This window comes from Megachile rotundata, chromosome 5 (assembly GCF_050947335.1).
Source record: "Megachile rotundata isolate GNS110a chromosome 5, iyMegRotu1, whole genome shotgun sequence".
Classification (NCBI taxonomy): domain Eukaryota; kingdom Metazoa; phylum Arthropoda; class Insecta; order Hymenoptera; family Megachilidae; genus Megachile; species Megachile rotundata.
Genome location: NC_134987.1, coordinates 12,512,486 through 12,538,300, shown reverse-complemented (window position 1 = coordinate 12,538,300; position 25,815 = coordinate 12,512,486). Strand labels below are relative to the sequence as shown.

The window sequence follows — 25,815 nt, the reverse complement described above, 5'->3', positions numbered from 1 at the left end:
TTTGTTAAATTACTTTGTTGGCTTGCTTTGTTTAACACTAGAACTACCGACATTAAATGCTCATTTATCGAAGAATTAAAAATAAATAAATACTAAAGCATTAAGTAACATATAGAACTAGTTTTTACCTCAACAAGATATGACAGACATTTCCATAAAATCACGATAATCAAATTTTGTATTATAAAATGAGAAATCTGAAACCAGACGTTTTGACTGGTTGGTAGATCTAGTGTTAATTCGTTAGATGTTCCAAAAGTCTGGAATCGTAGGGAGATTTATGAAGCATGGTAAACATAACATCATTTGTAGCATACAGTTGTAAGATACAGGTAACATACAGTTTGTAACATACAATATAGTTCAATAAATATTATAATATATTACTATAAAATTGAAATGTATTTAATTTCTTGGGTAATATATTTTTACATTTCAATATTTCTAAATTCAAATATCATTATATTATGGACTTTAGTATCAGTTATTGTAGTTAAATATCTTTGGATTACAATGTTCCTGTATCTCAATACTTCTAAACCCAGATATTTTGAACTACGATTTATCTGAATCTTGATACCTCTGGTTTTAGATCTCTAAATCCCTTGATTCCTACATCTCTGGATTTTTATACATGTAGAACTTGATACTTTCATATCTTAATATTCTCAAATTCCAATATATTTAAACCTTGATATCTCTAAATACTTTGATCTCTACATTTGTAGATTTCTGTACATATAGAACCTGATAATTTTACATTTTGATATCCTTAAATTCCAATATGTTTAAATCTTGACAACTCTAAATTCCAATATCTCTAAACCTTGACATCTCTAAATTCCAATGTCTCTAAACCTTGACATCTCTAAATTCCAATATCTCTAAACCTTGACATCTCTAAATTCCGATATCTCTAAACCTTGATATATCCTAAATTCTGGAATATCTACACTTTAATGCCCTTAAACCCTGGTATCATCAAATCCCAATATCTTCAAACCCCAATATTTCTAACCCTTGATATCGCTAAACCCCAGTATCCCTGAACCCCTCTAAATCCCAATATCCTCAAACCCCAGTATTTCTAAATCTCGATATCCCTAAGTCCCGATATTCCTAAGTCCAAGTGTTCCTAAATCCTAGTATTTCTAAATTACGATATCCCTAAATTCCAATATCTCAAAATCCCGATATCTCTAAATTCTAATATCCTCAAACCCCAGAATTTCTAAATCTTGATATCCCTAAGCCCTGATATTCCTAAGTCCCAGTATCCCTAAATCCTAGTATCTCTTAATCACGATATCCCTAAATTCCAATATCTCTTAATCCTAATATTCTTAAACCCCAGTATTTCTAAATCTTGGTATCCCTAAACCCCGATATCCCTAAATCCCAGTATCCCTAAATCCCGATATCCCCAAAATTGCAATTACCCTAAACCCCGATATCCTAAAACTCCAATATCCTTAAACCCTAATGTCTCCAACCCCCAAAACTAAGTCCACATATCCTTACTCCCCATATTTCAATCTTCTCGTTACAAGTGACAGCTCACCACAGCTAATCCATCCCCAAACAGATTCCAGACTTTGTCATGCTATACGTGCCACGTTGCAAACGACAAATTTCATGCACGTTAAATTGTTTAAAATAAACATCACAGTAGTTACTGGGGAAAAATGTTTATTACGAAATTTGTGAAAATGGAGTTCATGAAATGAAAACATTCGGGGTATAGATTTATGAATTTTTGTATTAAATATAATAGTATAAATAATACATTAAAACAAGGATATATGCACAGACATGTGAGCACGATGATCGATCACGTTACAGTCTGATAAAATGTGAAATTGGACGTTGTTACACTCGCTTATAATTATTGCATAACTTAAACCTGTATAAATAATATATTGCATACGCGTGCACGTGTCGTGCATAATAAATAGAAACAATCTTCGATATATCGCAGTCGAACATTTAACAACATCAATAACTGTTTGATATGCTTCTTTTCTTGCCTACGGACTATTGAGTTGGCAACTAAATTCCTTTGCATTTTTTTTACAAAATTTATTGTTGAATTTTAAATCGAAGGGAATAGTATTCGAGTTGATTTTTCGTTTGTATGGTACGTGTCTTTTCAATTGCATTATAGCATTTAAAATACATGAAAATTTAGTTACCATCTTAATATCAAAGCTTACGATTACATGCAGATAAACCTTTGTACTCCGTTTCACTAAAAAGATGTCTTTTGTGGTATAAAATTCGTCAGAAAATTTCATCGAAGCAAAAAGGTGACAACATCAGAAACAACCTCGAATCCAAAAACGAGAACAATTCACCAAATGCTTAATACGTGTCAAATTTTCCCGTTAAATCAGCCAGAAACGAATGATCGTGTTGCAGGTTCATTAGAGTTTCTCGAATTTCATCGAAACCGGAAACGGCATTGTTGTTCACAAGTTCTGAGCATATCAAAGGATGCACCCTCGTCGATCACGCTTCTCGTATTGCCCTGAGAACTTCACAATGCTCGCCATCTCGACGAACTAAATCCGACACGGTCCTCGAATCACCGAACGATTCCATTCAACGATGCACGGAATTCTGTGCGGTCGAACCGGAAGCCGTCGATTTCTGTTGTCTCGCTTGAAAATACTCGGCCAGAGAGTTCATGGTTTTCCTGCCGACCGACTCCTCGCCGCACCAGTCGACGCTCACGGACTTCCGGCCGACACCGGAAGGCCGTGTGGCGACACCGTCCCACTCTTCCAGCAGATGAAGCAACAGATCCTTGGTGCTGGTCGGTTCGTCGAGATTCAGACTCTTGTGGAGGTTTCGCAGTCCAGAGATCCTTGGAACGTCTCGGCTGGTCTCTCCGAATTGATGTTTCACCCTGGGACGTCGCCATGGCGGTGTCAGATCCATCTCCCCGTCTCCGGACAATCGGACGTTCCTCGACTCCATTTTCTCTTCGACGGTCCTGACGGAGCTGCCGGTCTCTTCGCTTCCATCCTCCTTCCTGGAGGAGCTCTTCTCTTCAGCGTTCTGTTTCTGTTTTTTCAAGGAGAACACGTTACCGCTGTTGGTTTCTGTGTATTTCTCGAAACTACGGCTACTGTGGAAGGTCGTACCGTTGAGCTTCCTGTGTTGCATTATGCTGGACAGCTTCTCGGTGATTTCGTTGCACTCGCTGTTCTTGGACACCAAACCGTTGCTCTTCGTGTGGACACCGTTACGACTCCTGCTTTTGTCCTCCGGCTTTTCCTGTCGACTCTCCGCGGGTCGAGCGTCCTCCTCGGACTTGATGCACGTTCCCATCGCTATAGTACGCAGGTGTTCGGACAATTTGATTATTTCTTCAGCGAGGATGATCTGGCTAGCCGGGTCAGCGCGCGACTTCTCCATAGAAATACCCTCGGACGCCCTCCTCTCGAAACCGAGACCAGGCACCGTCAAGAACGAACTGTGACTGTCTCTGGGAGAATCCTCTGCCGTTTCTGACGGCGTGCTGCAGATACTGGCACATGGCGAAGGACTGTGGCCCTTTAACGACACCAAGTCCTCGCGATCCTGAATCGAGTTCAGCCGCGGCAAGTACTGGGGCGTATCGATCATGTACGGACTGTTCGGATGCTCCCGCCAACGTTCTACGAACAGCCTCAGATTGTCCTTGGCCACGTCCAGCTCGTCCGGGCTGCTCATCTCCACACGGGGTATCTCGTGGATTTGCGGAATCTGTGGTTTGGACGCTTGCTCGACCTGCTGCTTGCTCGCCTTTTTCGACAACCAACGGTGATCCCTGCACTGAGCGGCCGACATTCGTTTTCTGAAAGATTCGACAGCTTCCTCGTGAGGATCACTCTCGAATTCGTACCTTACTCTCTCTCCCTTTTTTTTCCCGAGGAGCATTTACCGTGGAGTCTCGCTATTTGGCCCGTTGAGGTCTTTTAGGTGGACTGTTACACTACTGGTATTATAATATTATAGTAACCGTAGGTTTAGAATGATCAATTTAGACATTCTTAAATTTAGAAATATCGAGTCTAGGAGATTTCAGATTTTCGACTGCTGATATTGCAAGTTTAAGAACTCAGATATCGAAATTTTTAATGTAGAAATTAGGAAGTTTCATATCTTTAAATTCAGGAAAGAAATGTATAGACTTAAAATTTTATCTTTTTTCTGATATAGAAATGTATAACCCTGCAAATGTATAAACTTCCCCATTTAGAAATGTATAAATCCTTTAAACTTGAAAATGTCAAACATTCCAACCTTTCTAATATATAAAGAGAGTTGAATTTTAATTGATCATATATAATAAGTGATAAGAAATTACCACATGGAACAATTTCTGTTTATACAACCACTTTCTTGTCGAGGGCCATATAGCGAGACTGCAGTGTGTTTTGAACGATGGAAGCGAATGGTGTGTGGATGGTGAGGTGGAAACGTGCAGGGTGCATATCGGTGATGTAAAGTGTTCCAAAATGAATATCTCGAGACGGAAAATGAAACGATGAATCCGCTTCCTTGTTGTTCATGTTTGGACCGTTATCGAGTGGCAGCAGGTCAGCAAGGAGACTGTTCGTGAACGGGCGAAAACTATTCCGTCGGCATGAACTCGATCAATCGATTTCTGATTCAATTCGTCTCGAAGTAGCTCGTGCTCGTACTATTGTTAGAGCTTGAAAAGCTTGAAACGAGTCGCTGTATTGGAACTTGAAAGTTTGGTAACAGTGATTCTAACAACTTTGTCCGAGATATTATTGATTTCGATGAAAAGATCGTGGAAAATGAAGAAAACATGCTGGGGATTAATCAGGCACAAAGGGAGAGAGAGAAAGTCGAAGAATATTTACGAAAGAGTTACAAAACTGCCCAGATAACTAAAAATACAAGAACTCTTTCCTTCGAAGCTCTGTTTTAGTAAGCAAACAGAAAGCTTTAACAAATTGAATCAAACCGTGAAAGTTGACACAAGTTTCTTAAAAGTTTATAATCGGTCCATGAAGCAGTAACTGATAGAATAAAACATGACAAAGCACGAAGGTAATTTTCACACAAATGCATAGTTCTTCAAACAACACTGTTTAAGAAACTTTGTTAGTGGAAAGCTTTTGCAACTTAAAATAAGTGTCAACTACCAGGACATTCAATCCTATCCTTGAACTGAATATTCCAAATGTTTAAGTCGTAAATTATGTTTACTTTAACGAATTCCACTGTTCATGTAGGCTTATGTGTATTAGATACGAACAGATATCGTGAATTTAATTGCACCGTTGCTGTTTCTGGTGAACGAAGCAACGATCCACATTACCAGACTATTACACGTCGTAGTTCGAAATGTTTGACGCAATAATTTAGAACAGCCGACTATTTAGTCTAGCGGACGAAACGATCGATTCATAGATTATTCGAACGAGAGATTCTCTTGGCAACCTTCTGTTCTTGCATTCCGTTATCTGAGCCGTTTCGTTGATATTACGGATCAATGTTCGACTTTAATCAGCTATCGTGTAAATATCGTAAAAAAACAAGCGATACGTACTCTTTGTCTTTGACTAGCAGACAACGAATGAAGTCTTTGGCGTCTTCGGAAATGTCGGCGAATGCGTCGTGGTCGAAGTCGTATTTTGCGATCGTGACGTTCGCCATTGTTTCGATGTCCGTGTCGCCCATAAACGGAGACAATCCGGATAATCTGGAAACCAAATCATTCTTTAATTAACTGAGAAGGGATGTGGTGATGTAGGAATGGATGTGGAGTTATGGGAATTTAGAGACATGTAGATATGTGGTTCTTATACTATACGTGTGTGTATGTATGTATGTATGTATGTATGTATGTATGCATGTATGTATGTATGTATGTATATATGTATACAATAAGGGAAGAGTATTACAATTATACTATGAATGTAAATGTAACAGTCTAGGACATAATTTATACGAATATAGGAATTTGGTGATGGACTATGATTTAGGGCTATCACATATGGATTTTCTATATACAGGAATATAAGTTATTTAGGAGTACACATAAGCTTTCAAGAATATGAGAATTAAAAAATCTAGGAATATGTAGAACTGTTAAAATCCAAGTATTTTGTCAACTAGAAATTAAAGAATACTAAAATCTAAAGATATTAGAGTCGAAGGGTAACTTGCAGCAACATTGAAATCCAAGGACATCAAGATCTAAAGAGTTGAGATATGAAACATTGAAATCTATGAATACACTCTATAATTTATATGATACAAGAACCTAAAGATACAAAAATCCATAAACTTGACAAAATACACCAATAATAAATTTAAGAAATAAAAAGTAAAAAATCGGAAACTTGTACCGAGAGAAACTTTGCAAGATACAAGAAAGAATATAAAGATGTAAAAAGTGATATTCGGAAATTCTTGCGAAGTAGTTTGAGGACAAATTAAGTGGAATCGAAAGGAAACTCACAGTACGTAACAGATGACGCCTATACTCCACATGTCGGTACCGAAACCAATCTGATCGAAATTTACGACTTCCGGTGCAACGAACTCCGGCGTGCCAAATAGAACCTGCAGCTTCTTCTTTGGATCGTACTCCCTCGCAAGTCCGAAGTCTATGATTTTAATCCTATTACCTTCCTTCGTCAGACACAGTATGTTCTCCGGCTATGAACAGAGAATGTTCATTTATAGTACCTCCTTTGCAGCAAATTGATACGGTAAATGCTTCATTCTATTATTCAGCTTCTTGCTTCATCAACAAAATTTATTAATTTACTGCTAATTGCGTTGCTAGCTTGTTAAGATACCGTTTAGAAAATTAGGTAGTTTAGGAGTTAATAATTATTTAGGTAATAAGTGATGAGTTATTAGGCTCTTAACCTTTAAATTTCTAGGCAGATGCATCATTCACAGCTATATAATTATTGCTATAACGTTAAGACAATTAAAGAATGTTAAAATGTTAGGCACATTTTGCCTTCAGCAAACCTTGATGATACAGTTGTAATTAGAATTGAAACTAAAATTCAATTGCAGCGAAAATATGAGTCTATCACATTCCAATTGTAGTGAGCGCCACATGTGTAGCTACACATGTTAATCTACATGTGGCTCTTAAGGAGTTAACTGCAAATTAGTAGCTAACTAGCTCTATTAGTTATTAGCTTCAAGTTATTAACTTCTCATTGCTAAGTTAGAAATCTGAGTGCTTGTTAGAGTATTTATTACCTTCAAACTGGTAATTAAATTACAAAGTCATTATTACATTAGTAAATCGTTAAACTATACTAACACACATATACTCCTAAAACTACATACACATAACAGATACAAAATTTATCAGAAATTGCCAACTGTTAAAAAAACACCTAAAAACGCAACTAACCTTTAAATCAAGGTGCAGAATATTCTGACGATGAATAAATTCGATACCCTCACAGATCTGTCTCATGAAAACGGTGCAACTGCGTTCAGTCAACACAAAGTCATCGTCTATCACTCTCTCGAACAGTTCACCGCCTTCGATCCTTGAAACACAAAGTCAGCTATAATGGAAATTTCCCTGATCAAAGCAGAGTAAGCACACAGTGTTAAGTTCTTACAGTTCCAAAATGACGTATATCTGTTTGCCCGTGTCGATGGCATCATAGAGTTGAATCAGTCGGGGATGCTGTAGCCGTCTCATAATTTCCACTTCTCGTTCGACGGCTCGTCTATCCTCTTTTTTCGCGGTGTTCACCACTTTCGCGGCCAGCATCAAACCGCTCGCTTTCTCCTTGCATCGATAAACGGTGCCAAATTTTCCTCTGCAAATAGGAACGAACTCGTCTCACGCGAATGCAAAGATTCCCGTTTGCTTATTCGTACCAGAATAGTTCCGCTCGGGCCACATTAGGACGGTTCAAAAACCGTAACCAAAAAATCTTTCCACATTGTGCTCATTTCACTATCTCTTATAATACAGAAATTTTTCCTCTGTCTTCATATTTTTATTTTACTGTTTTTTATTAGGGTAATCATACAGAGTTGAAGATTCAATCTTAAGATAATTCTTAAACTTCAATCGTGAAACTTTTAATCTTGAAATTTTCTGACAGACATTTTGTCAAAGGTAACATGAAAATTTAAAAACACCAAAACATACAGTTTTACATAATTGCACACTGGTTTAAAAAATTCAAAAATACCTTAATAGATGTCATGTATGTCTCAGTACGTGAATAATTATTGTCATCAAGAGACAGAATTTTATTAGCAGAATCCAAAAATTGACCACGAAGCTTTCGACCTAACCATACGATTTGAATATTAAAATAAGTGAATTAATTTTATATAGCGAAATGATGAATGTGCAGTAAATTTTGCATTACGAACAATAGCAACGAGGCAGCACAAAGAGACGTTCTTATTGATATTCCGGTGAACGTTTCAAACACGTGAACGGCTACGTCCGTGAACCTCGACCTTGCGAAATTCTGCACGTTCAGTTTCCTGCAAGATAGATCCATTGTTCCTTTTTTTCGTGCACGTCTAGTTGTTTAAATTTTCTGAAGTACGTATTAAAATTTATTCCGGTTGCAAACAGGTTTTCGGAATTTCTGTTGCCACGTAGCTCCGCTTGTCAAGGTTATCAGGATTAAGAGGAAACAAGAGGAGACGCAGAAAATAGTGCAAAATAACGACGCGATCAGAAGGAAAATGAAGTTTGAATCCTGCCAGAAGGGATTTACACGCGACAGAATTTCATTCGGATGGCAACGTTCGTTTTATTTAACGTTAATGCAATAAATGCTACGCCCGCAGCTGCAGGGACCTTGAATTTATTGCGGTTTCTGTTGTGCCAAGCAATATACGCAACGAAATACCATCCAAGAACTTGAATTCTTTTTAGCTTTGAAAATGTTAACCGTACGCGTTGAGCCAACAAGATTGAACGGTAAATATAAAGGAAAGTGTATCTATTTTTTTCTCGGGAGTTTCATTACTAACACGCGTTTTGCGCTGGCGATGGATAACCGGGATCGTAGGGCAAGATGGGGCACTTCGGGGCACTGAGCACAAATTTTGTTCTTATTTAATTTTTTTAATTTTTCTTCTTCTTTTTTGTATTATTATATTTTTTATTTTGTAAATTCCTGATTTTTTAATTTTCTAGGCTTGTATGTTTCTAAGTTTTTAAATTTCAAAATTGCTAAATTTCTAAATTTTTAAATTATCATGTTCTTACTTACTTTTTTTCATTTTTAAACTTCTGCCATTTTAGATTACTACATTTCTTAATTTTTAGATTATTTATTCTGTAAATTCCTGATTTTCTAATTTTCTAATTTTCTGACTTTCTAAGCTTGTATGTTTTTAAGTGTTTAAATTTCTAAATTGTTAAATTTCTAGTCTTCTAAAATTCTACACCCCCTTTCTCAATTTTAAGTAACAAACTTTCCAATCACCTAAATCTCAACTCCCTAAACTTCCAAGTCCCAAAATTGGAAATTTGAAATGCCATCAAATTAGCCACGCGATACCGTCCTCGTCTGTCAACCTTTTACCGACAAAAATATAACTTGGCCTGCGCATAATGTTCATCGTGTACCAAAAACGATACACGTTGCAATCGACGTGTTAATAAATCTACTACGTCGCAAATACAGTTTCATTATGTTGCATTATAAAAGTTTTTGATTGATGCATAAATAAATGTCGCAGAATAATTGAACAATGTCGCACAATAGTTCAAAGAAATATTCGTAAAGGGAAATAATATGTGACACGAGAGGAGGTAGACCGTTGATGAAGGAAGTAGCAGCCACCTTCTCTTAATAAAACGCAGTGGTGTAACCTATAACAAGCCTGTCACCAAGCCAAGTTTGTGAGTCAGTAAGTTAGTAGAGTGTACCATGGACAACAGGGTCGTAAGCAAGAATTATCAAAATGGAACATCTGCCAGAAAATAACGTAGCGCCGCTATGAACCTGTTCTAATAACTTTGGATAAATCTGTTTTATACGATGTTCATTAATTATTTGTAAACTATCCATGTTATTGCGTTATTAAATTTGTCAATTTTGTAAGCTTTTAACTGTTTAAATTTTAGATTTTATAATGTTTCCAAATAATGAGATTGGAAACTTTCAAAATTCCCGCGCATTTTTTACTTATGGCAGCACGGATAAAAAAGTGTATAAACAATGAAATTACAAGATTTAAAAATACCTACATATAACTTGCTACTACTGTTAGTATAAATAGAAACACTGGTTAAAAAATTTTCAAATAACAAGATTAAAGAATTTGAAAATTCCCGCGCATTCTTTACTTACAGCAACACTGATTACAAATGTGAAAAACAATGAAATTACAAGATTTAAAAATACGTATGTATAATTTTCTACTATATATTGTTAGTATAATAGCAAGTTAGTATACAGCAACTGGTTAAACAATGTATAAGCATCAAAACTCCCGCGCAAAATTTGCCTCCTTCACATCGTTAATATAACAATAAAATATTATGTAATAACATAACATAATATGTAATAATAACAGTCAACTCTTACGTTTAATTCCCGGAATAATTTGCAGGATAAAAAATGAATGATTCATGAATTACAAATTGTAATTCAGTGCATGCAAATTCACGCTCAGATTTATCGCCTACGTTCACGAATCGAGTGACTAAGGTTTTCTAACAAGTTAGGTATTTTCATTCATAACTTAAAATTCCAAATGAACTCGTAAGACTCTCTCATCATCGACAATTCGCTAACAGCTTAACGAACATAAATCATATTTTGCAATTAATTCGAATCGTTCTCATTCCATGGCAATCGTGTTATCGAATTGGCTGCTTTCCATCGAATACGTTTTCGAGTGTTGCCAATCGTGAAAAACGAACATTCACTTCACAATACCCATTTACAAATGAATCAAAGCTCGAAGCTTGATAATGACGGAATGCAGCCGGCGTTGCACGTCGTGTAATCAAGGTCTTACCGCGGCTATAAATAATGCGTTTTTCGCGGTGACTGACGTTCAGGCGTCGAGTTGCCGGACGTTGCTCAGACGCCCTGCGTCGGGACGCTACTGACATGCTTCGATCGAATGGTGATACATCATTGTCTAAATTGGGTTTTTAGTCTAGGAATTTTACACGGAAAATTGAGAAGTTTATAATTTTCTAAAAATAGACATGTATGTATACGTTTATAAATACAAAATTATGTATGTATATTTTAATAAATTCAGAAATATATACATGCATGAATTTATAAATAGAAAAATATATACATACATACACTTATAAATAAAAAAATATGTACATACATAAATTTTAAAAAACACACAAATGTGTACATACATAAATTTATAAATACAAATATAGAAACTTATATAAATATATACACTTGTAAATACAAACAAAAATTCATATAAATAGAAATTTTCAATTTTATTATTTTGAAAATGAAACATATGTAAAGTTGCAAATTTAAAAAATTAAAAAATTGTCCAAATTGTCAAATTCACAAAATCTCATGTTTTTAAACTTCTAAATCTTTAAGTTTCCACATTTAAAAATTTGGAAATTGGATAATTGGTCATTCAGAAATTTGAAAATATAAAAATTTCAAATTTTTAAATATACAAAATTCAAACTTTTAAATTTTCAAATCTCGAAATTTGGAAAGACAGGATGTTGGAAAATTGGTTAATTGAGAAATTATGAAGTTACCTTAAGTAATTGGAGAAATTAGAAATATACAAATGTTCAAAAAACTCCCCATATAATTGTAAAAGAATTTTCCATCTAGAAATTTAAAAAGGTGAAAAATTGAAAACTTGAGAAATCATAAAATAAGAAATATAAAAATGTAAAATTACAACAGTATTAATCTGCATCCTTCCAAGCAAAATTAATGAGGATTTATGAAGTACACCGACCAAAGTACAGATAATAAATTACTTAACCGTGTGAACCTAACAAAACCCTTCCAAGAAGGAGGAAGTAAAATGTCTGAAACCTTGACGTGTTTATTCCTTCCGGCGAACGTAGTATTCTCGTCTTGTATACATCGTAATCTTTCGGTTACTATGCGTGTCTGCCATTATGAATGAGATTCGAACTTGAATGATCTTCTCGTGCAAGACAATATCGCTCCCACGAGCCAGTAAAGCTGCGTTTACACGCTGCCTACATGTTTTCGCTCTTCCCAAGTGATATGTTATGTTGCTTTTCTCCCCGTTCCATCGTACCTTGTGCAACATGTTGATAAACATCGCAAATTTCGGGAGGGAACAATAGAAAAGAGTTGCGCGATTCGAATGGTAGATTTTTATTTTTAATCGGGAACGAATACCGAGACACGATAGCGATCGTAGACGCAAACAAAAGTATTGACGAATGGACCGGTGCCAAAGGTAACATCTGAATGTCAATGACAAACTATTAGTGAACTATAGAATCTGAATGATCGAATCGATCGAACGATATCGGAAAATGTACTGATAGATCTGTATTCGTTAGATAGATCTGATTGAATGGATTTACTGCGAAACTAATTATTCAAGATTTTTATTCGATATGAGGGGAAATTTTTTTATACAACTTGTATTGGATTTTTATGGAAATTGTATTGTGTGTTTTATAGTGTATGCTTTGGGGAACATGTGGGATGTTATGAAAGAGACTCGCGTTATATTGCCATCGGCGAATTGCAAATGTGGGAAATTCATGAAGCTGATAGAATGTTGTGACATTTCTGAATATTTAATTTCTAAACTTTTCAATTTTTTCAAATTTTATATTTTGATATTCTGAGTTAAAAAATTCCATTATTTGGAAATATTTTATTCCTAAATTGCAATTTTACGATTTCATATACTATAACTATTAAATTTTCTAATTCAAGGAACTTCTAGTTTCTAAATTTCTGAATTTGTAAATTAATGATTATAGCAGTTCACATCTTTCCAAATTTTAGGTTTTTTAGTAAACTTGTAAACTTGAATTGAAAACTCGAAGAATTGAAAAATGAAAGAATTAAAAAACTGCAAAGTTGAAAAATTGAGAAATTGAAAAATTGAAAAATTGACAAATGGAAGAACTGAAAAATTGAAGAATTGAAAATTTGAAAAATTAACAAATGGAAGAACTGAAAAATTGAAAACTTTGAGAACTGAAAAATTGAAAAGTTGAAAAATTGAAGAATTGAAAAATTGAGAAATTGAGAAATTGAAAAATTGAAAAATTGAAAAATTGAAAAATTGAAAAATTGAAAAATGAGACTTGAAAACTCGAAAGCTCAAAAACTAAAAAATTCAGTAACTTAAAAACTGAAAAACTAAAAACGTGTCAATTTCCAAGAAAATCCAAATGCACCCTACTTCAAAATATGATACATTCCAGCATTGTTCGAAATGTCATTACCATTAGTCCCACACACAACCTTATCATTGTGCAAAGCGGAAAGTTCGCATGAATTTCCCAAGTATCGAAAACGTGAATTGCGTTTTCCTTGAAACATTTCTCCCGGGCTTACCCGAGGCGTGTATCCGAGTTTCAGGGCAGCTTGTATAATCATTGCGTAACCTGCGCTAACGTGCATATCGCATCAAAATTCATAAGCAACATAGGCAGCCCTGTGGCTTTGCGACCGTATTTACGATGATCGTTTTCGAACGTCATGCAGGGACTCGTATTGCGCGAATGTCAACCTCAAAAAGCTACGTCGCGAATTTCGCGTGCCATCACGAGGACATCGCGAGCATCCTCGACGGAAAACTTGCCAATCGATGACGTTATCGATCGAACGCACCGATCGATCGATCGTCCTTGGCACGAAACATTGTGTTTGTTAACAACCAGCGAAATGCAACAGTATAAACTGATATCGCGATGGATGTGATCACACTTACCGTCCGATTTCTGATTGGATGTCATAATGATCCTTGAATTCCACGCCTCGACGTACCGTCACATCTCGATAGGGAAAGCTTGGTTCGACTTCTGAAATTAGAGAAATACAATTATAAATTGTTTGCTATTGGATTGTATTTATTTCTTGTTCTAATTTGTAGTTCTTTTGGGAGGGTACACCTCCATTACAATTTTTGTGTAATAGTGCTACTATTTATATTTATGTATTACACTACAGTATTGATGTGTAGTAGTACAACACTATGTATATTGTATTATTCATTTATGTTGAGTGCAAGAATAATAATGTCAAAGGCTGTTACTTTTCTGACTGACAAACATGATTGCAAATGCTTTGTTGGCTGAAGGTGAAGTGACACGTGCCGTATTAGAAAGCGTTTTACGTTCGACGCGTTGTCAATTCTAAGCATTGTATATTTTATGCACTGTGTATTCGACGTGTTGTATATTTTATGCGTTGTGTACTCGATGCATTGTAAATTGGGAGCATTGTGTATTCGGAGCGTTGAGTATTCAGAGCATTGTGTATTTGGTGCGTTGTGTGTTTGGAGCGTTGTATATTTGGAGCGTTGTGTATTCGAAGCATTGAGTATTCGGCGCGTTGTGTATTTGACGTTTTGTGTTTTTGGAGCTTTGTGTATTTAGCGCGTTGAGTATTCGGCGCGTTGTGTATTTGACACGTTGCGTATTCAGAGCGTTGTGTATTTGTCTCATTGAGTATTCGGTGCGTTGAGTATTTAGCGCGTTGTGTATTTGACGCGTTGAGTATTCGGTGCGTTATGTATTTGATGCGTTGTGTATTCGGAGCGTTGAGTATTTGGCGCGTTGTGTATTTGACGCGTTGTGTATTTGACGCGTTGTGTGTTTGACGCGTTGAGTATTCGGTGCGTTGTGTATTTGACGCGTTGAGTATTCGGTGCGTTGTGTATTTGATGCGTTGTGTATTCGGAGCGTTGAGTATTTGGCGCGTTGCGTATTTGACGCGTTATGTATTTGACGCGTTGAGTATTCGGTGCGTTGAGTATTTAGCGCGTTGTGTATTCGGAGCATTGAGTACTTGGCGCGTTAAATATTCGAAGCGTTTTGTATTCCACTCGTTGTATATCAAAAGTGTAGAATATTCAGCGTACTATATTTTTGACGAATTATGTATTCGATACATTCTCTACTTGACACGTATAGTCAATTCACTATATGCCCCACATATTGTATATTTGACAAGCTGTATCTTTGACGCATTGTGTACATAACGCGTTGTATATTCGACTCGTAAATTTCACAAGTTGTATATTCGACATTCAGTACGTTGCACACACTATATTTCCGACGAGTTGTGCATTCGACATATTCTATATTTGACACGCTGTCATTTGACTCGTTGTGTCATCAAGTATTACATTAACTTGTAACAGATCACAATATAAAATTTCCTATTCAATCCAAAATATTGCCAACATCAAAAATTTTCCACTGTTACTCCACCAAATGCAATTATAAAGAGAGTCTATTAGAAATTTACATTGAAATTTGTACATCCACAATTTTTCATTTAATTGCAAACCCCCACATTTTATTTTAAGTATTTTAAATCATATCATATTAAACATATCATATGGCTGTATGTACCATATTATGGTTGTATATACAACATTTCACTAATTATATATATAAAAATGTGTAACTATTTCAACGTCCATTTTGTTAAACAATCAGATATGCAAATGCATGGAATGCACGTGTTGGCCAAGTCTCAAGTTACCCAGTTTCATCGGACTCGACGACAACAATGTTATGAACAATACAAATTTGAAACACGTTTTAACAATTGTACTGTGACATTTATTAATGGTTCTGACTGCAAGAACAACTTGGGTTTGTTAACTGATCATGTACGTATACAATTTTTCGAAAACGAAGTAATGTAAACATTTTATTGTGCGTTTTTAATTTATCGTAAGATACGGAATTTATCTTCTGCCACCTGTCTCGATACATTCTGTATAGAGAACGATAAAAGTGCGTCGATAGGAATAAAATCGCATGGAACGTGCATTTTGAGATTTTTGTTGCTCGAGGCCGGCAGCTGATCGTGCTGAAATTCGACTCAAATTCCTTTACAGATAACAAGTTCCGCTAGAGTGCCTTTTTGCGAAACTTGTGTGCTCAAGTATTTCACACGTTAGCGATGGTTACCAATGACCTACGTCAAGGACTTAGCTAAATAGTTACTAATAAAAAGGAGGATATTCTGTAATATTCTCTGATATTGTATCTATTAATAACGTGGATTGAAATTATATATGAGAAACAAATTGTATCGTGTAATTATATATGAGGAACAAATTGTACAAGGAGTTTGCTCTGCAAAGATTTGTAGAGGTTAGGTCACTCTTCGAAGTATTGAACATTCTAATATTCTAATTTGAAAGATTTCTTCGGAATTTTTCAGTTACTATCTTTTCTAAAAAATTACATTTTACAATGTTAAATTTTTTCTCTCACAAAATTATTTCATTCTGAATTATTTAGTGAAAATTATGTCAAGTTCATATTTTATACACGAAGCTTTTAACTGTTTTCACTTTTAACTGTTTCACTATGGTCTAAAGTTTGAAAAGAATATCTTAATACGTACTAACTCCATAATCTAAGCATGTCTTCCACTTTTGTACCAATAAATTGTTATTTAAGAACGACGTTCATTTTTATGGTTGTAGTCAATAAAATGTTAAGATATCGAAAGTGAATTCTTTGCACACAAAATCAAATAGCACGTTAATCGTCTATTTTTCGATGATACTGGGTTACAAGGGAAGCTCGCCAACTCATGAATTCTGACATTCAGGAAGCTGTGCAGATATATCGAATTGTCTCGTGTTTAAATTTAGCGATTTTTGTAGTTTGATCGTGTGGTCCAGCTTCAACGACCGAATCGTCATCTCCGTCGTACACAATGTACGCACTATATCAATCCTTGTACACCGTTCAAAATACTTACTCGTTCCATTTCGTTTAGTATAACGTGTTATTATTAATTATTTGGCTTTGGATGCTCGAGATTACGATATGCCACGTGCCTCATTATCGTGGTATTTTATTATTTCGGTGTTGGTGCTGTTATAATATTCTAATATTTTATTTTATTATTTTAGTACTCTGGTATTTCATTGTTATATTGTGCTATTGTTTCACTGTATTACTGTATTATTATTTTACTATTTTATTCTGGTATTTCATTGTTATATTGCTATTCTATTGTTTCATAATTTCATTATATTGTTATTCTACTGTTCCACTGTTTTAGTTTGTCATTTTATTAATTTAATATTTTACTATTGAGACATTTTAGTATTTTAATATTTTACCACTCTATCACTATTTCATTGATTTACCATTTTACTATTTTATTATTCTATAATGCCACTATTCTATTCTACTATTTTACTATTTTTTTCTATTTCTACCATTCTACTATTTCTACTAATTTTTCTATTATAATATTCTACTCTGTTCTACTATGCTTCACTTGTGTTTTACCATTTCACTACTTTACCATTTTGCTATTTCTCTATTTTACTATTGCACAATTTTATTATTTTATCATTTTAGTGTCTTTAATACTTCACTATTTTACGTTACTATTATTCTAGTATTTCATTATTCCACTTATTCGTTATTGCACCACTATTCTACTATTTCACTATACTAATATAATACTACTCAATCTTTTACTATAATTTTATTATCATACTACCTTTCTATTTCACTATTCTACCACTAGTATAGTATTGTCACTGTTATCAAATTTTACTGCTATATTACTGTTATGATATTACACTTGATATGATCTCACTAGTCCACTTAAACCAACATTTTTTCTTTTCTGACTATATGCTACTGAAATCAACAAGCTTTTAGTGACTGACATAAAGTCAATATATACACATGTCACATATACTATATATTGTATGTATGTACTACACATATACATTGAAGTTGACATAATATATTGAAGTTGAGATTGTATACTGCAGTGAAGTTCTTCTAGACAAAGTAACATACACACATGTATAAAACATATGTATAAGTCTAATATGTGATGTATAACACATTAATATGATTTAGAATATACCAATATAAAAATCTACCTCTCCAACAAAAGTCCTACACATAAATTTCAAATAAAATCCATTTTACTAAAAAATTCCAAGAATCAATTTTACTAAAGTATGAATATTACTAAATATTAAATTCCTAAGAATGAAACATACATTCCATCCAAAGAAAGATCCATTCCATAAGAATGAAAGTGCCAGAGCACTTCTCGAATAATAAAATCGTGCACAAGTGCAAAGAGTAGATTCACGAACGTTCATCGAAAGATCCCTTTATACCGAACGTGTTCGACAAGCGTCCCTAAAACAAACGCGTCGTTTCGCACCGACCGCGACCTCATTTCACCCTTTCGCGCCGAGACAGCTGGTAAAACGTCTGCGATCTCCGTTCGAACGAATCCCGATCGTTCACGGGGATCAACAAACACCGAACGACGTTCGTACTTCGTTCCAGATTCCAATGAATCACCGTAACATTTATTTCCAGAAAAATCACTCTTGGAACACACTGCACTCGATCGCGAAACAACTGACTCGAAAGAGATTCCTCGAGATCGGGAAAAGTCGCGTCCTATACGTCTCTTTTGCGTGTTGTGAATCTCTATTTTTATTCGCGCATCAAAGATTTTTTCGTTTCTTGTTGATCAAGTATGTTTTTTGTATTCTTATTGGTAGTTGACAATTTTTCAGATTCTCGAGCAAGTATTTTGGATTTTTTTCGGGTTCTTATTAATCAGGTATCGACGACTTTTTGGATTCTAGTCAAGCAAGTATTAATGACATTTCGGAGTCTCATCGATTAAGTGTTAACAATTTTTTAGATTTTTATCGATCTAGTATTAATGACTTTTCGGATTTCCATCAGTCAGGTATCACAATTTTTCGGATTCTCACCGATTAAGTATTAATAATTTTTCGGAGTCCCATCGATCAAGTATCAATAATTTTTCTAATTCTCATCAATCAAGTATTAATGATTTTTCGGAGTCTCATCAATCAAGTATCAACAATTTTTCGGATTCTCGTCGATCAGGTATTAATGACTTTTCGGAGTCTCATCGATCAAGTATCAACAATTTTTCTAATTCTCATCAATCAAGTATTAATGATTTTTCGGAGTCCCATCGATCAAGTATCAACAATGTTTCTGATTCTTACCGATCAAGTATTAATAATTTTTCAGAGTCTCATCGATCAAGTATCAATAATTTTTCTAATTCTCATCAATTAAGTATTAATGACTTTTTGGAGTCTCATCAATCAAATATCACCAATTTTTCGGATTCTCGTCGATCAAGTATTAATGATTTTTCGGAGTCCCATTGATCAGGTATCAACGACTTTCCTAGTCTTCCTTGATCAGGTATCAGTTATTTCTCTAGCTCTCATTAATCAAGCATCAAATATTCTCCAGACTCTTTTTGATCAAATATCAGCAAGTTTCTTCATTGTTCAGCTACCAACAAGTTTTCTCATTGTTCATCTACCAACAAGTTTTCTTATCAATCAGCTATCAACGATTTTTCTGAGCCTCATCGATCAGTTATCAATTTCCAAATTCTCATCGATCAGTTAGCAACAACGTCTCAAACTCTCATTCATCGAGCATCAACAATTTGCAAATTCAATTAAAGATTTTTCGATTGATTTTGATTTTTCATTTTCATTTCAATTTTTGATTAAGTTATCAATTCGATCAGTTATCAACTATTATCGCGACAGTCAACCAGGTACGAACGAGTGTTTTTCACGAACCGCGTCGTGACACGAGCGAAAGAAGAGCCGCCACGTTGTAGCGAAAGAAGAGCCGCCACGATTTGTAAGGTTGGTCGAAGAGAAATGGTGTTCCTTACCGCCCACTGGGTCAGTCTCGTCGACTCGTATCATCGTTCCAGATTAGCTACCCTGTCTGAAGCCGGCTCCAGAGGAACGGGTCACGTAGGTCCAACAAGTCGTGGTGGGCACGCGGTCCACGATCACTGTCTGCCCGATCCGGTACACCCAAAAGGCAATTATTGACTATCGCGTTTGCGGTTCTCGGGCAGAGCGAGAGTCCCGGAGGCCGGCGGGTGCCTCTTCTTCTCGGCTCGGACGGATTTAGATTTTCGGCGGACGCCGCGGATTCTGGTGGCGGGTCACGTGGCCAGCGGCGTTCCACGACGCCCTCCTGGCTCCTCGCGACCAACCTCCACTTATATCGAATTTATATTCTTCTTTTACGGAGTTATTGTAATTTCTTAGGCAAATTTTTTTTCTCTCTTTTGTGAATGTCGCTCTTATTTTTTGACTACTTGATATTGTATGAGCGTATTCGACGTTAATTTATATCGTCGGATTTAATGAGGAATTGAGTTAAATATTGTTGCTTTGTGAATAGTAATTTTTATTTAGTACTGATCTCTGTTGTATCTTGTTGGCATCACTTATTTGATGATTTTGGTTAATGTTAAATGTTATCTTTTATATAATTTAATTACTGATTTTACTACTATATTAAGTTCAGTTATTATTTCTGTTCATATAAATATTTAACTGTATTTTAATTTTTATTGTATTTTCAATTTTTATTCATTTTTGAAGTGACTATACTTAATTTCTTTTTTTTTGTTTCATATACAATATGTGTTTATTGAAATAATTTAATTATTTTGTTAGTATTATTAAATTCGAGAGACTTCGTCTTCCTGTGTAGCCTTTGCTCTTGGGCTTCTTTGTTGGATAGTCGATGGTAGTGAAAGGAATAAAATTCATTCGTGTAAATTAAACATCGAATACGGGTCACTTTTCTACCAAGATCTGTTGCATTTGTTATGAAGAGAATGGACGTAGTTCTAAATATCTATATTCTCTAGGTGCGCTAGAGATAGGAAGATTAATCATTAAAGCCACCGCGGCTAATGGTAGGGTCCAGACAGCGAGTATTGTAAATTTTAAATGATCGAATTTGGGGATTTCAGACATTGATGGTGTGGGAATTTGGGAATCTTAAGATTTGGAAACTTGAGTATTTAACAATTTTGGGGGTTGAAGGTTTGAAAATTTAAGGACTTGGGAATTGTGGGATTTGGAAATTTGAATGTTTGTATATTTAAGTCTCTAAAAAGTCTCTCTTGAAATGTAAGTAATCTTAAAAATATTAGAAACTTTGAGAATTTAAATATTGTAAAATAATGAAGTTTAGGAATTTGAAAATTTTTGTTACTTTCATAGAGTACTACAAGTACACTCAAATATAAATTTGCCTTTTCTGATAAAAATAGCAAACATGATATTTATAATAAAAGTACACCTATGACACAATATATAAATAACGTGTGAAAGACAATAGTTTATCGAAAAGTAATTAATTTGAGAAATTTAAAACATTTGGAGGTTTCATTCTTACATATATTTTAAAATTTTAAGTTTTCCCGCGCTTTCTCAAAATGGTACTACCAGTGCCATCTCTCCGGCGAACAGGATGAACTACACACCCTGGTAACTGTAGTTTCATTAGTTCCTACTTTTCACCGCTAGGTGGCTGAAATACTAAGCCTGCAAAAATTTAAATTTTTTAGATGTATAAAAGAAGTAGACGTCCGAATGCTTTTAACTTTGTAAATCCACTACTGTACAATAATCTATTATAAATATGAACTTAAATATTGCTACTCTATCATATTGCTCATATTTATATAAAATTAAATGCATAATTTTATTACAGATATAATTTTCTATGATATAATCATCATGATGTAATTTATGAAAAAGGAAATAAATACATACACATAGCTTGTTTTTATATCATTTATAAATTGAAAATAACAGGAGGTAAAAATACTGTAAATATTTCATGATACATTTGATTTTAGTTATGAAATGAATTGTGGCTTCATATGAGCAGTATCACCAAAAATCCATAGTGTTACAATTCCATCAGGGTAAATGGTGACCCATGTGATACTTGCATGACCTAAACTTAGACGTAACCAACTTTGTGGTGGAAATTGTAGAGCTCTAAAATAAATAAAATTATTAAATGAAGCGTTAATAAAGTAAATAAATAGATAACACACGAAATCATTTACCGGCATACAAAATATCTAATAACATTTGCATGGCAAACAAGAATTGTATAAGAATCTTTCTCTTGGCTAGGATCAGCACGATGAAAATATTTCCTAAATGCAGCTTCTATCCTGGGTCCATCTGTATAAAACTAAAGAATGTTATTTTAAATATACATAGTTTGAACTTTCTGGAAAATAGATATTCAAAAATCCTTTCTATAATTCTCGACTCTATTTCTGATCAATTTTTAGATTAAAATCCTTGTGTATATTTGTGAAAGAGCTACATACATTTAGTTCAGGCCTCCAATTAATTAATGGTTCAGGTGGAATCGGTGCACCCTCATTAAGAAGTGAATCATTTTTTACTTCTACATTTTTCAGACTTTTCATTATAATTTCAGCAGTCTGTTGTGCCCTAATCATTGTTGAATGTACTAGTACTGTATACGGAAAACCCAATTCATCCAATCTCTTTCCTGTTATCTCAGCTTGTTGTTTACCTTAACAGTTTAAATTTTAATTTAGTCGCATATAGGATTATAATTATATTTAAAATAATAGATAAAAATATCATATGAATAATGATAGATTATCAAAGTATAAATTACATAAAATTTGCTTACCAAGATCCGTAAGTGTTCCTTCAGCCTGTGTTTTTGCTTTTGTATTATATTGCCCATGACGAACCAAAATGATATGACGTATTGCATGTGCCGTCTTTTTTACTATTTCTTTGCTATACTTGTTTTCATCGTTTAAGCTATCTAGTTTCTTTGGATTTATTAAACATTTTGGATCTCGTCTATAAATAAAATTATAAGCACAAATAGATTAAAAATAACTAATTATTAGAAAGAAATATCTACATGATTAAACATGACATACAAATATTAATCTCCCATGATACACCTACAACAGATATTTTCATTATACAAAGAAAATAATTATTGTTGTCCAAAAAGAAAAATTAAGATCACACTAATTTTATTTAAATAATATACCAAAACATTTTTTCCAGCACAGTAATTTTCAATTAAAATAACTGGTGAGGAGTTTGATTTCAATCATTTATTAAAGAAAAATAATATTAATTACATGTCCCGAGTAAATTACGGGTCAATAATATTTCTATAAACATTGATAACGATAATACAAAATATAACCTATCCCAATTATGATTCCATTTGGTCCAAGGTGTAGCGGTTGGTATCCAAGGAGTTTCTTTTTCTGGCACCTCATTATTATCGCTATCGTTCGGATAAAAAAATACGGCACCACTTATTGCACCGATTCCTGTAATCCATTTCCTAAAATTTGGACTTATGGGCATGATTGCTTGACACCATACGGTCACACACTATGTATAAACACATGTAAACTATGTCTGTTTGATTGAGGCGCTCCGCGCCTAACCTAACAATGTTGAGCGAGCGAGTAAATTTCACGCTAAAGCAAAAATAGTCAACCGTGTCATCCGGTTGAATTGGTTGAGTGGTGCAAGAGAAAAACGTGGACAAAAAAGTTGAAAAGTCAAGTACATAAGCACGAGCAAATTCAATTTTGTATTAAAATCTACGAGGATATGGTTTTTCGGTAATTATTCCTCCGTGGCATACGCGGGCGGCGCGTAGGATGAATATACACGACAATGAATATGTAAAATCGTTAATTACTCACTTTCTGAGCACAGTTTATGAACTTTTATGATTAAAGAATGGTCAGCAATGCATTATTTACATGGTCCGATCATAAAAGTTCATAAATAATGTTCGGGTAATGAATAATTAATTATTTTGTGTCAGCAATGCGATACGTACATGAGCCGCATATGTCAATTCTATTGCACATGCAAAGCGCAATATTTGGGCACTTTGACGACGTAGTATAGTTCCTGAGTGATTTAGAAACAAATTTCTATTAGGGTTTGATGCGTTTTGATGCCTAATAAAGCCAGGAAATCAATTTTTGTCGAATTCGGTTCAAAACTGTACAGGTGGCGCTATCTAGCGGCGAGCGGCGGAACTACGAAAAACTAAAATTTCGATTTTCTCAAAACCTAGGAACTTTTACGAAATTCTGAGATATACAAATTGTTCCTTGTAGCCTACGGAATCGAATGAATCTAATTATAGCCTGCTAGGACCATTATTAAAGAAAATAGAAAAATAGCCCATTTCATGGACTAAAAAATTGGCGTCCATCTAGCGGTGAAAGTTGGAACTACAAAAATATAAAAATGCGATTTTCTCGAAAATTAGCGAACTATGAGTACTTCCGAGGCTCAAAAAGTGTTATGTGATCGCATTAGAAGCAAAATAATGCAACAACAGCTTCCTAAAGGCTTTAATAAAGAAAATAAAAAAAATGTCATTTTATGGAGAAAACTTGTGGCGCCATCTAGCGGCGAAACCGCGAACTAAACTGAAAAAACGTATGTCCGAACACGCGTTAAGAAGTCAAATAAAAATTGATTTTCTGGGCTTAATAGGCAAAAAAATGAATAACTTATTGAACAAAAATTGCTTTAAAATGTCTAAAGAAGCATACTACGCCGTCAAAGTTGCGAAATATTACTTTTTATATTTTTCCTTAACGCGTGTTCGGACATACGTTTTTTCAGTTTAGTTCGCGGTTTCGCCGCTAGATGGCGCCACAAATTTTCTCCATAAAATGACATTTTTTTTATTTTCTATATTAAAGCCTTTAGGAAGCTTTTGTTGCATTATTTTGCTTCTAATGTGATCACACAACACTTTTTGAGCCTCGGAAGTACTCAAAGTTCGCTAATTTTCGAGAAAATCGCATTTTTATATTTTTGTAGTTCCAACTTTCACCGCTAGATGGACGCCAATTTTTTAGTCCATGAAATGGGCTATTTTTCTATTTTCTTTAATAATGGTCCTAGCAGGCTATAATTAGATTCATTCGATTCCGTAGGCGACGAGGAACAATTTGTATATCTCAGAATTTCGGAAAAGTTCCTAGTTTTCGAGAAAATCGAAATTTTAGTTTTTCGTAGTTCCAACTTTCACCGCTAGATGGCGCCACCTGTACCGTTTTAAATCAAATTCGACAAAAATTGATTTCCTGGCTTTATTAGGCATCAAAACGCATCAAACCTTAATAGAAATTTGTTTCTAAATCACTCAGGAACCATATTACGTCGTCAATGTGCCGCAATATTCATTTTTTTATTTTCCTTATACGCGTGTTCGGACCCTTACTTTTTAGGATCAGGTTTTTCGGTGATTATTCGTTCGTAGCAAGTCCGATTAAAATTTTTTTTTTCTATGTCCATCTGGATGTACATACACATGTGCATGCAAAATTTGACGAGAATTGGTTGAGTGGTGCAAAAGAAAAACGCGGACAAAGTAGTTGCAATGTCAAGTATAAGAGCTTTACTCGCCTTCGGCTCGCTCGCTCAAAAAACAATATTTATCAAAATTTGTTATTTGAAATAATAAAGAGAATAAAATTTAACATGTCTTTAATTCCCTCAGATAAAATATGTTCTAGCATACAAGCTTATTTTTAAACTTGTATGTTTTAAGCTTATATCAACGTGTCAAACTTTATAATAATTAAATAAAAAAAATAATAAATTTGAGTTATGAAAAATTATCTCTCGATAATAATATTGAGTTAAGAACTATAATTTAAGTTTAAGTAATAATTTCATTTATTGTTCATAAAC

General features: G+C 34.5%; 3 protein-coding genes across 4 annotated transcripts in view; all 3 read right to left on the bottom strand.

Moving 5' to 3' along the window:
* Positions 1 to 25,815, bottom strand: part of TpnT (troponin T, skeletal muscle) — a 107,795-nt gene that overhangs the window by 31,350 nt on the left and 50,630 nt on the right. The gene's annotated exons all lie outside the window — the stretch shown is intronic.
* On the bottom strand, positions 1,742 to 20,168 carry LOC100879777 (uncharacterized). Of its 2 annotated transcripts, none has more exons than XM_012281657.2 (7): positions 19,920 to 20,168; positions 13,930 to 14,020; positions 7,623 to 7,826; positions 7,406 to 7,547; positions 6,485 to 6,684; positions 5,570 to 5,722; positions 1,742 to 3,841 (listed from the first exon to the last, which is right to left on the bottom strand). In XM_012281657.2, the coding sequence occupies exons 1-7, from the start codon at positions 19,951 to 19,953 to the stop codon at positions 2,602 to 2,604; spliced, it is 2,064 nt and encodes a 687-aa protein (XP_012137047.2). In that variant the 5' UTR covers positions 19,954 to 20,168; the 3' UTR covers positions 1,742 to 2,601. The 2 variants fall into 2 exon arrangements, with proteins under 2 accessions (XP_012137047.2, XP_076387660.1); XM_076531545.1 differs by lacking the exon at positions 19,920 to 20,168 and adding an exon at positions 15,711 to 15,801.
* On the bottom strand, positions 21,839 to 23,735 carry LOC100877764 (serine/threonine-protein phosphatase Pgam5, mitochondrial). Its single transcript, XM_003701708.3, has 5 exons — positions 23,282 to 23,735; positions 22,742 to 22,920; positions 22,407 to 22,618; positions 22,134 to 22,264; positions 21,839 to 22,062 (listed from the first exon to the last, which is right to left on the bottom strand). Exons 1-5 carry the CDS (start codon positions 23,446 to 23,448, stop codon positions 21,918 to 21,920), a joined length of 834 nt encoding a protein of 277 aa, XP_003701756.2. The 5' UTR covers positions 23,449 to 23,735; the 3' UTR covers positions 21,839 to 21,917.

Coding starts and splice junctions, on each gene's coding strand:
- LOC100877764 (XM_003701708.3), bottom strand. CDS start 23,448: ATGCCCATAAGTCCAAATTTTAGGAAATGGATTACAGGAATCGGTGCA. Junction 22,619..22,741: donor AGGAACACTTACGGATCTTG/GTAAGCAAATTT, acceptor TAAACTGTTAAG/GTAAACAACAAGCTGAGATA. Junction 22,063..22,133: donor ATTAGATATTTTGTATGCCG/GTAAATGATTTC, acceptor TATTTATTTTAG/AGCTCTACAATTTCCACCAC.
- LOC100879777 (XM_012281657.2), bottom strand. CDS start 19,953: ATGATACGAGTCGACGAGACTGACCCAGTGGGCG. Junction 14,021..19,919: donor CGAGACTGACCCAGTGGGCG/GTAAGGAACACC, acceptor CTCTAATTTCAG/AAGTCGAACCAAGCTTTCCC. Junction 7,548..7,622: donor ATATACGTCATTTTGGAACT/GTAAGAACTTAA, acceptor TTGTGTTTCAAG/GATCGAAGGCGGTGAACTGT.